The sequence below is a fragment of the Amphiura filiformis genome, chromosome 12 (genome assembly GCF_039555335.1).
Source record: "Amphiura filiformis chromosome 12, Afil_fr2py, whole genome shotgun sequence".
Taxonomy (NCBI): Eukaryota; Metazoa; Echinodermata; class Ophiuroidea; order Amphilepidida; family Amphiuridae; genus Amphiura; species Amphiura filiformis.
The window spans coordinates 52,550,209-52,562,770 of record NC_092639.1 but is presented as its reverse complement, the minus strand read 5'-3'; the positions used below and the strand labels follow the sequence as shown (position 1 = coordinate 52,562,770).

Genomic DNA, 12,562 nt, shown 5'->3' with positions numbered 1-12,562 from the left:
ACCGCAAAACTCAAGGATTTCAGTCTTCAATAGAGTCGTGTGGACACACAGTCAGGGTTTGACTTCTCGAGTACGCCAATCCTCAAGAATTCTATGATCGTCTGAACATAAGCAATCCAAATGACCAAGTGAGTGAAAAGTAAACTTGTTGTAACAGTTTGATGTGTCTCTTCAAAGCTGGATTATGTAATCAAGTAATGGTCTGAATCAATATTAATGTGTTTGCTCAAACCGATAATCAAAGTGAACAATGGGGTACAGTTTGTCAACTGGATGAATAAGTTATGTCAAGAATATGCTGTAAAAATTTATGGAACCATCACAGACTCGCCTGTCCCATTTCATGGAACAATCGGCCCTCATTTTCAAGGGACTGGAACCGAACATGGAATTAGAACAAGGCAACCTATTTCACATCCAAAGAATGAACATCCAAGATAGCAAATAGGACCAATTTACATATTCTGGACTTTCCTTTCAGCTATTGTAATAGTCCTCAGGGATTGTTTGTTTCCGTTCCATACTGCAACAGTGGTTCACATACAATGACCTTTCAGCAGTACACTGACTAGCCAAGTAAACAGTCAAAAGGCTTCAATATTACAGTATTTGGCACGTAAACATGGGTCTACCACAACAACTGGGAAAAATCCAATGTAGTCTGTTTTTAAAGGATTCCAATCCCAATAGTGAGGGGAAAAAATCACAAAATGTCAATTTTTTGGTGATATTAGGCATTCAAAGACCCCCCCCAAAAAAAGGGGGAGGGGTTGGTTTACTTTTTTCACCCTCTTTTTACATGTATACGGATTACAGGATTAGCCTGGGCAGAACTAATGTGTTACAAATAGATACATAAGGGTGTATACATGTATTGTCCGTTCCTACTGTAGAACTATTGACTGTATAGAGGGTATGCAATACGACATCACTCATGACAGGTCCTCATTTTTATCAAATTCTGTCCTCCATAAGGTACCACGGGAAAATTTGCATGATAATACAGTATAACGTGTGATAGGTATGAATGGTTGTGGAATCGATTTAGAGACCTCTCCCTGTTCATAAAATTTGTATTATATTGTGAATTTCAAAAAATGAAAATTATTTGATATCAGAAAGACATTCTTCATATTCAGAATGCAATTCGATATGTCTGATGTGCTCTCATGTCCCACAAAAAATACTGTCGAAATGCTCAAAACACTCATTCCAGATCCCTTAAAGTTGTCTGTTTTAATCAGGGTTCGATTTTTAGCGAAAACCTTATTTAGATGTTCTTATAATATTAGCATATATCTACATTGTAAAATATTGCTATACAAGCTGAAATTTGTGTAGCAGGTTGTCCAATATGGGGAGCATTTTGCTCCACGACACCAGTGAGTTAAATCGAACCCTAGTTTTAATGAAGTTTGCATACCAATATAATGTCAAAAAACTAAGTGAATAACTTTTAAAAAAATTAAAAATAAATAAATAAATAAATAAAAATAAATAAAAAACACACAAAAACAACAACATATTTTGCACCCAAAAAACACAATTACTGCTGCAAATACTGGGATCACATTTTCCTTGGTGCTTACATAATAACGTTTTCAGGCTTGCCATGCACACATGCACCTTGTCCTCACATATATTTTGATGTGTGTTCTAATGCCCAAATTATAGAGATAAATTTCATGTTCTGTGTTACAAAAATCAAAATCATTGATTGTCCTATCTATAAACTGCAAAACCACATCAAAAAGAATAAGGATGCACCTTAACTTGTATTCTTTTGAATTTTTAATGGTTTATAGACTTATAGTCCATCAAACCCTGCCCCTTGGCCTACCCATCTACGTCATGTCAATAGATTTTTTAACGGAGACATTCAAAATCAACAATAGCCTGTCAATAGCTGTGTGTCCACAATACAGGAGGCTGAAACCCGGAGGAAATTTGAAGAAACAAAACCTTTGTGGCTCAGTTAGTTAGAGGATGCAAGTAGAGCAGGGGCTCTTAAAGAACATTTTTAGCGGCCTCCACGCCAAATCCGCCCCACCAACCACTGAACACAAATACTGGAACACATATTTGGCCCTTCACCATCTAATAAAAGGAAAATATTAGAAACTGGGGTGCATTGGCCCTCAAGCATATTATGCTGAGGTTGAAATGTGTTTGGTCAAGTTTATAACCTCAAACAAATAAATTTGAGAACCCAAAAAAAGTTTTACAATGGTAAAAGGGACACTTGGATGTACATTTGTAGCTCAAAATTCAAAATATTTCAGTTTAATAGCTGAACCTCCAATACACAATCAGAGGTAAGTCGGAGGTTTGCATTGTAAGGATATGAAACAGCTAGTCAACTATTAGTTTTAAACTCAAAGCAATTTGTACTTTAAGGTTTCAGCTGGCAAAACAAGTATAACTCAGACAGACACTATGGACCACAATGGCCTCATCCCAATAGCATAGTTCAATAACCTCAATTAAACACTCATAGTGCAACATTTGACCTCAAGTTGCAGAGTATGAGTTTTTGTACCCAAATTTTCAAAGGTCATTCAATGAATGTACAAATGTATTGGGTTTAAAGAACTGCACCCCTGATACATGTAGATGAGTATGTTGTTGATCTTAGTGAGAGTGACAGAGGATTTCATTATTTACTTTTAAGAGTTTCAAAACCTTCAAGAGGTTTGCCCATCTGAATATAGGCTTACACTCAAACTCCTTCAAAGCAAAGTTACTCAACTAACAGAGCTGTCATATTGAGGAAGGGAAAACTTGACAAATCTGTCAGCATGGAAAGTGATGTTCTAGATTCAAAACAATGGTGTCAATACTAACACAATTATATCTCAATTGTCCACTTGTAATTTGATTACTGTTCTTTCAATACCAACTTCAGTAAACACTTAGGACTTTGTCAAACAGGTACCTTGTGCTATTTCTAAAGAACTTCAGAAGGTTTTCATCACATTTATTGCACAAATATGTGATACACAAAAGCAAGGACACCCTTATACCCAGCCCCTGAGTGGAAGCACTGTGAGACAACTAAAGAAAATAACAACAAACACTTAATCCAAGGATTTTCACCAATTTGTTTTTCACACAGTTCATGTTTACTTCATCTAAATCACCAACTTCTTTCATACAGTCTGCTAATTAATGCAAAATTGTTGGCATTATTTAGAATGCGGGTGGGTTCATCCCAAGTTTGTTAAGTCCCCACACCTAAAAAACCCAGGCGAAAAAACATTCCCTATGGGCAGGAAAAAACAAATGCACCCCTCACACAAACAAACATTATATCCACACATAGGATGTACACTACACACTACAGTCCTAGTAGGCAGTAACCATGGTAACCCCATGCATGCCCACCCTGTCCAGCATGATTCCAGCTGGTATCACATCCAGCAAAATGCTTCAAGAACACAATGCAGAATGCTATACACAATCAGGATACATGTATATGATGTGCTTTTACATTGTATAGTCCATACCTTCCTCGAGTCAGTAAAGTAAAATCACATTTTCTCAAATTTTTTTATTTTTTGCAGGAATCTGTTATGCTAGTTGGATTCCTTGCACCATTTCCTTTAGTAATAGTATACTTTTATATGTTCTAATCATTACATTTAGAGATACAATAAAAAACTAGAAGGCTATATATTTGTACACAAATACGGCTATACCCGCATGTTATCGGTGTACCCAAACTTACAGTCCTTATTTGCTGACGACTTAAAATAAAGAAATTGTAAAAAGTCCCCTCCCAGGGGAGTCGTCTCTCTTACTCTCCATAGGTTGCTTTTGTCAGTCTCTCTTACTCACAGTGAGGCTCAGGCTATGCAATATGATTCAGGTGAAACTATTCCAGAGGGAGTATGTAAAGTAAATGGAACAGCCATTTCAGAGGGAGTATGTAAATTAAACGGAACAGCCTTTTTTGGGGCCATTTCAGAGGGAGTATGTAAATTAAATGGAACAGCCAATGGGTATGTAATTTAACTGGAACAGCCTTAACGCTTCACGCTGGTATTTCCAATTATGATATAATACGATCTGTCTGTTTAGTCCTACGTGTGTGGGGTGGATGGGTGTGTGGGTGTTAGTAACAATATAATTCTCAGGTGCTATCTGTGTACAAATTCTGAGCCCGAAGCTGCTTTCTTTGATGAGAAACGGCCCGCCCTTTGTTTTAACATTTGGGGCCCTGGGGCCCATAATATTTGACTTATGAGGCCCATGTACATAATTATATTGAAGTATAATTTTCTAGTGCTATCAGTAGACTCAAGCTGGCCACTGTAGCTACTTTATTTACTGCGTAACGGCCGGTCCTATGTTTTAGCGTTTGGGGCCCTGGGGCCAATATTATGTGATATATGGGGCTCATATGTACATATAACAATGTAATTCTCAGGTGCAATTTGTGTACAAACTCTTAGCCCTAAAGCTGCTTTATATGATGAGAAACGGCTGGCCCTTTGTTTTAACATTTGGGGCTCTGGTGTCCATTGTATTTGACTTATGAGGCTCATGTACATATGTTGAAGTATAATTCTCTAGTTCTATCAGTAGACTAAAGCTGGGCAATGTAGCTCCTTTATTTTCTGAGTAACGGCCGGCCCTATGTTTTAGGGTTTGGGGCCCTGAGGCCTATATTGTGTGACACATGGGGCTCATATACACATATAACAATATAATGCTAAAGACCATTTAGTGTACCAAATCTGAACCCTGTAGCTGCTTTATTTACTGATTAACGGCCGGCCCTATGATTTAGCGTTTGGGGCCCTGGGGCCCATATAATGTGATATATAGGGCTCACATGTACATATAACAATATAATTTTTAGGTGCAATCTGTGTACAAACTCTGAGCCCTAAAGCTGCTTTATTTGATGAGAAACGGCAGGCCCTTTGATTTTAACATTTGGGGCCCTGGGCCCATAATATTTGATTTATGAGACTCATATACATATGTTGAAGTATGATTCTCTAGTTCTATCAGTAGATGTAAGCTGGGCACAGTAGCTGCTTTATTTACTGAGTAACGGCCGGCCCTATGTTTTAGCGTTTGCGGCCCATATTATGTGACACATGAGGCTCATATATACATATAACAGTATAATGCTGAAGACCTATTAGTGTACCAAATCTGAACCCTGTAGCTATAAAGACCTATATGTGTACCACATCTGAACCCTGTAGCTACTTTATTTGCTGAGAAATGGCCGGCCCTTTGTTTTAACATTTGGGCCCCTGGGGCCCCCAGCCTTGTACATCTGGGGCCAAAATGGGCAAAAGGCACATCTACAACCTAGGGCCCATACATATGCCACATATGAGCTCTAGTGATCTTGTACTTTTAGAGCTAGGCTTGTCAATCTGTTGCACCATATTTTAACATTTGGGCCCCTGGGGCCCATAATATATAACATATGGGGCTCTTGTAAATTTGTAAATATAGAGTACCCCTAGGGCTATCAGTGTACCAACTCAGGGCCCCGAGGCTGCTTCATTTGATGAGAAATGGCGTGCTTTGTATTTTCACATTTGGGCCCCTGGGGCCCGTGACCTTTGACCTCTGGGACCAAGATGGGCAAAAGGCACTTCTACGGGGTAGGGCCCATAAGTGTACCACATATGGGTCCCAGGGCCTTTGTAGTTTTAGCGCTAGCCTTGACAGAATGATGTGTTTGATGGAGGAGAAGGAGGAGAAGGAGGAGGAGGAGGAGGAGAAGAAACCACAGGATAACAATATACCCGTTCATGCTTCGCATGCGGGTATAACAACATCTAAATTACTGACTCAAAGGAAGGTATGCCCTATACAGACTATATAGTTGTCAATTTGTACAATGGTGTTGAAACTAATATCATAAAATTTTCCTAAAATTACATTTTCCTTAAAATTCAAATTTGTTTTCACAAAATAATATCCAACATAAAACAGCAATAACAAAAGTGCCTTTTCAAATGCCTTACAGTAAATGATTGATACTGCCCACTGTGTTTCTATAGACTCACACTCCAAGTGTTTCATCTTCTAATGATTCTGTCAATTGAAGCTTTTCATATTGCGTCCTTGGAATGTTCAGCTAATTCACTATCTTTTCTTTCCTTTATTATAATAATTTGTGCATGCATATATAATGTATCAAGGCTGATTCACACTCCATTATGCCCAAATAATGTTGGATGCAACAAATCACTATTTAATCTATTTTAAGACACCTAAAAAATAATAGAGAGCTTGCAATGTCTATCATACGCGGTGCATCTATTCAAAATCACTCTCATGTGATGGGATTTTGAATAGATGCACAGGCATACAATGTATGTACGTTTGGAAATCGTATGCTCTAAAAATATTTGGTGGCAATACCAAGTTGAACATTCGATACTTTTTGTGTAACTTAACTTTCAGTATTAGGCCATCTTAATTTAATGCCTATATTCCATCCTTCTTCTGAGTCATGTATCGAGGAAATTCGTCAAATTCGTCAATTGATGGATCAAACTTAATGATGACAAGACTAAATTTATTCTAATTGACTCAAAACAACAACTCAATAACATCATGGACAAGCAAATTAGTTGGTGACTCTGCTATTTATTTCTCCTGTGAAACAAGTTCGCAATCTGGGTGTTTTGGATGCTCAAATGACTCTTTATTTTGCACACATCTTCAGTTATCAAATCTGCTTCAGAAACTTGAGGTCAAATGTTGAGCTTGGTTATAAAACTGGAGGTTATTGAACAATGGCAGTGGACTTGAGATCATGCTCCTCTATCAGGACACAGTTCTATAACCCCAATACTTGTACATTCATTGAATGACATTTGAAAAATTTGGGTACCAAAACTCATACTCTGCAACTTGAGGTCAAATTTTGCACTATGAACAATTAATCGAAGTTATTGAACTGTGCTATTGGGATGATGTCATTGTGGTCCATAGTGCATGTCAAAGCAACCATCACACCTGTCTTCATCACCTCACCATGCTCACCATTAAATAAATGTCATTTCAATGTCATTAACTGAAGCTTATTGACAATGCTCTTACTGGCTCACCAACATCACCTTTTAATGGCATCAAATGCAAATGCAAAATGATCATCTTTATCACTTTGCTTTATTAGCATTGCTACATCTTTATTTCAGCAATAATACATGAGAGAGGTTTAATACTGGGACACTTTCCATTCATAAAATTGTCATGTTCAAGATGTTAGGAATACTAAAACAGTATGCTGGCAGTACTCAAGTTCAATTTCAGGTCACACCAACTGTCTCCTGCTGATCCTACTATGCCACCCATGGCAAGTTGGCAACCCCTGAGCCCCAGAAAATATTAACTCTCTGTGGAAAACTGTCCTTGAATTGACTGAACTGTCACTTAAGGTTCGTTCATACTACCACCGCATTTGCGGTGGTAGTATGAACGGACCTTTAGGCTTATTCCACAGTTTGGCCCATGTAGATTCAATGCAAAATAATAAATTGTATCCTCCACCAAAAAGGAAGCGATATATACAGTAGAACCTCATTATAACGAAATCTGATACAAGAAAAACCCTGTTATAAAGAAGTATTTTTCCAGAACCAAGATACATAATTCTTTTGTTATTTATTGTTTTTACAACCCTGATTGAACGAAATTTGGATATAAAGAAGTAATTTCTCTGTCCCTGACAACTTCGTTATAATGAGTTTCCACTGTATCATACATTTGTAGGCCTACTGTTAGGGCTCAACTGGAATGGCATTTGTCACTGTCAGATATATCCGATATCGATGTTATAATATCATTATCAGCCAATATATCTGATCGGATATATATATCTGTAATTTTGTGGGTTTTTTTTCCAAATTGAGAGGAATAATGTTGCGATTGCCAGAGTGTTCCTTCTTTTAACAAATTAACACACACACAATAATGTGCAGACTTAGCCAATTAGCCATTGCAGATCAGTTCTATTACACATTTATCTAACTTGTTGACTTTGTTGTAATTCCAAAACAGAAAGTTCAACCAAGTTCAAGTTCAGGACAATTTAAAGTGAAGCCTACACTGTACACATACAAGATTTTCAATGTTTTTTTTTTTTTTTTGTTCAATACATCTAGGTCTACTGGGTTTTCAATGTTTTTTCTTCTCAATTTAAGTACAAATCCCGGTCTAAATTATCTAGTCTAAAAATTAATGGGGCTTATTTTGTTTTGTATTTTTCAATCAAATATTTCCCCCTTCCATCATCAGAGGGCCATTAGGACCAGCGACCGGGTTTGAGTGGTCATTTAAAGGGGCATGGTCCACCATTAAAACAATGTTTCAAAATTTGAATTATTACTTGTTGCTCCAGACCAGAGGCAAAAATGTGAATAAAAGATGCCCCATAGGATACACAGGAGTTTTCAATAAGTTTTTGTTCACACCATTACATGTACATGTATGTACAATGTAGAAATGAACCATACATGTACATTGTATCTCTCATGATAATGATGTGCTCTCTGAATGATCCAAAGTCTAAATCCTTATTACAATATTCATGCATTCAATGAAAGTGATAACAGTCCAATTAATAATAAGAAAAAATGTGTTCATGAAATTGACAATAAAATTTATGTAGATGGAAAAAAATTATCACTTGATTCAAAAATGATAAAGTCCAATGAACAACAAGACTCAATGAAAATTACAGTACCGTACCGGTATTAATTGATATATACATGTACCGTAAATTTTTTACACATGTATGTAATGCGCCTAAATTCCCTAAAACATCATATTCAGTACCGGTAAAACTTAAAAATCTATTTTCACTAACTCTGGAAAATTAGTACGGGGGTTCCGTGGATTGATTTTTGCCTGCAAAGTGGCAAAAACAAAACTGGACAAAACTACACAAACCACATCTATATAATGCCTACATTTTAGAAACAGTCAAACATTAAAAAAGAAAAACAGAAAGCCCATAAACAAATAAAGCACAACTTTTCATGCCAAATCATTCAACATATTTTTGTCTCATCTAGCTCTAAAAAATAAAAAATATTTTAAATTTGATATTCATGCAGACAGTCACATTTCAGTGATGTGCACCAGTTGTGTAACTTTAGTGACTAATTGAAGACCATGGATATCATATTTTTTTGGTTACAAGTTTATAAGTTCTTGCTTTAATTTTATTGCCTTCAAAGAAAATCTTTCTGGAAAATATTGCAATATTTTTGTTTAGGCCTATGTTAAAACTTGTAAAAAATGTTTTGATATTTAAAAAGTGAAATGTTTATTAGATCTTGAATTTCCCCTATAAAATAATAAAGTTGTTTCTCCTCTTTATTTTTTGTTTTTATTTTTCACCCTCTCTGTTTCTTGCTACTTGTATATTCCTTTTTAAAGAAGGAGCACCAAGCTTATTGGCTACACATTTTGCACTGTCAGTGTGGGCCATGGATTTAATAGTGACTAAAGCTAAAACAAAAAACAGACAAATCAAAAAGGATAATAATATTGCAATGATCAGAGTGACAGAATGTCAATTTACTATGGTATGTGATTTGTTTGGCATGTATACACTGTAACTCAGTGACATTGACCTTTTTCATATGCCATGCCTTGTCTACCACAAGGTGGCTGTCAAAGCCATTTAAAAGTCTACAAAGAATTTGTGTTGCAAATATTCTACAAACAATTTAACAAATTATGTAATTTGGGTGTTTGGGAAAAAATATGATTTTCATAAACCCGGTACCGGTATAAATTAAAAACTAAATTATGTCCAGATCCACCCATTTATGGTCTCTAGTACTTCCATGGTATAATTGACTGGACTAATGGTGCTTATCCTGCATGACATCAACACAACCCAACCAAAGGGTTACACAACACACTGCAGCAACCCATGCATGTAGAGTTAATACTGATTTGTACAGGTCACACTTCTTGATCAAGTTATTGACCACAAATCCAGTGGTCAGAAAGGCATGCCCGACTGTAAAGTGCATGGTATTCTTGACAGTGCCATTTCTCTTGATCTTTGAATGGAAAGGTCACAACCACTGCATACTTGTACAATGTACACATAGAAAAATTTGGAATAGAGTCAAGCTTTACTACTTTTTTACTACCGGTAGGCCTACTGTACTAGCCTATTTTAAATTTATGAATTTGAAGATCTGCTTTTTTGCTTAAAAAATGCAATCACATAACTACAACTCTAAACATTTAAACCCCTGAGTCCCTGATGAAACAGTAACTTTTAACAAAATTAAAATGAATACCTAGTATTAATAACCTAGCCATGAACTGATTTCATCTTTGCAGTTTATGAAGTGGTGTTGAAGTTAAATATGGTAAAATAGCAATTTTGGATTTTGAGGTTTTTGTTTTGTGGTGCCGGTAAGTGTTATTTTTGGTGGCTATAAACGGGCTTGGACTTCAGCCTCAGTATAAAGTCACTCATGCACTGTCATAAAATAAATGACTATCTGAGGCTAATCTGAGATGAATTCTCAATTCACTGTGCTAGATCAAGGCAATGCAGATCAACTGATTCATTGGGTTCCTACAGTCTGAACTGAGGGGTGCACTACAGCAGGGGTAGCATTAAGGCCCGAAAGTCAGGGGTTGTTTTCCCGTGTTTTTCACTCCCGTGCTTGCAGAAAATCCAAATAAATGGGTTGAAAATTAAATCTCGGGGTGAAAATGTTTTGCTGTATAGTCAGGGGTAGGAGTAAGGTCCAAAAGTAGAGGGTCAGAGTTCACCCCCGAGCTTGCACATTCCCAATATATGGAGGGTGAAAAATTAATATTTTTTTAATTTAGGGGGTCATTCACCCTAGGGTAGCGCTAGGTTGCTTTTTGGGGTCCCAGACCCACCAAAATAGAGTTCGGACCCCCTGTTTTTAAATTTACTGCAAGTTCAGGGGTCCCTGCAGACCCCAGTTTTTCAATCTAGTGCTATTGCAGACACACTATTTATGCTGCATTTGTGCAACTCGGACTCACCAAACTCTCTTCCGGACCCCCTACTTTTTAAGTTCGGGGTAACTGCGGACACCAGAGTTTTTAGTTCTAGCGCTACCCCTGCATTCACCCCCGATCGGGGTTAACGCTACCTGCACTACAGATCCTACAAATTTTGAGCATTTGAAAAAGGACTTGAAGTTTTAAACTCACCACCAGATGAAAATGGGCAAAGAGAAAACCAAATGGCAGAGCTCTCCATACATAGCCTAGCTCCGCAAACTTGGATCAATATCTTACCTGATTTTTCTGGATCAATGCTGGTAGAGATGTTCTCCTCGATCTAGAATGCGAAGACACACTACTCTGACTTGACGTCCGACGCCGCGTTTGATAACTGGTATTTTTCCATCCATTGAAAATGACATTGCCGCTGGATGCTGTCGAAACAGATGGGTCTCCGTATACTTGGCCAAGATACATCCAATAATACCACAAAAATATGCCAGGAAAGGCCTCATCCAACTGGACAATACTTGAAGAGTGGATCCACTTAAAAATCTCATGAAACTGAGAAATGTTATGACTAGAGCACTTTTAGATGTTGGCAAGGTGGACATCAGACTGACTAGACTTGCTGAGATAAGAACACTAGCCACAACCCAGGTGCCAAAGATATTGTCGGCCCCAAAACAGATCTGCCCAACAATTTCGCCAATGTAACAGGCGAGAAAAAATAGGTAAACACTCGTGCCATTCCATGATTTTCGAAGATAAAGTGCAAGCCAATAAAATGCGCATGTTACGCTAAACATTGGCGCAAATAACCCACATAGGCCATGCAATAAGTTGACTAAGCTGTCTTGAAAAAAGTATATCATGCACGTAAATACTGCAACTCCTGTTGCGATAGCTGTGCCCATTTCTGTGCCCGATATTTTTAAGTTTTTTATTCCGCTCCATGAGAGGTACGGGTTGTAGTTCTCACGTTGTTGCTTCATGATTGCAGCTGAAACGCTGGCTTGAACGTAGCCGTTATTATCCACAATTTCTTGATCAGAATCGCTTTTATTTACACCATACCTGACGCTCATAGCTCTTCGCTGTGCCATTATAATTCCACCAGTTCATTCTTCATAATTCTTTGCCGACTGAATCGTCAGTAATTCCGTCCATTTTCATACAGCTTCTTGTACTCACGTTTCGCCGGTACAGAAACTGCGTCTAACAAAATTCACCTGTTTTTCAAGGTGCTTAATTGACACTTTATTGCATCCGTTTCACGATGTTTGGACATAACTTTTGCTTCATATTTGAAAGCGTCTTCATACTTATTTATCATACCAATTGATTTTTAAGACCTTTTGCATCATATCTGAGACCCATTTGTTTCAAATTACTGTGAAAGGAAAGAAAAAATGTTATGGTTAAACGTTTTACCTGTTCCGAATAAATTAAAGATATGGCGCACGCACTCAGAGCATTGCCGGATCAAAAACATGTAAACAAACTGCGCAGGCATGGTCGGACAAGCGGATGTCTAATTTAGTAAAATACTGAAAGTTGAATTTTA

General features: G+C 37.3%; 1 protein-coding gene across 1 annotated transcript in view; it reads right to left on the bottom strand.

The window, feature by feature from the left end:
• The window catches only part of LOC140166388 (cGMP-inhibited 3',5'-cyclic phosphodiesterase 3A-like), a 225,972-nt gene extending 214,371 nt beyond the window's left edge, over nt 1–11,601 (bottom strand). The window contains 1 exon segment of the mRNA XM_072189839.1: nt 11,290–11,601. Within this exon segment, the coding sequence (XP_072045940.1) occupies nt 11,290–11,472 (183 nt within the window). The 5' untranslated portion in view covers nt 11,473–11,601.
• Between the last annotated feature and the right edge of the window lie 961 nt (nt 11,602–12,562).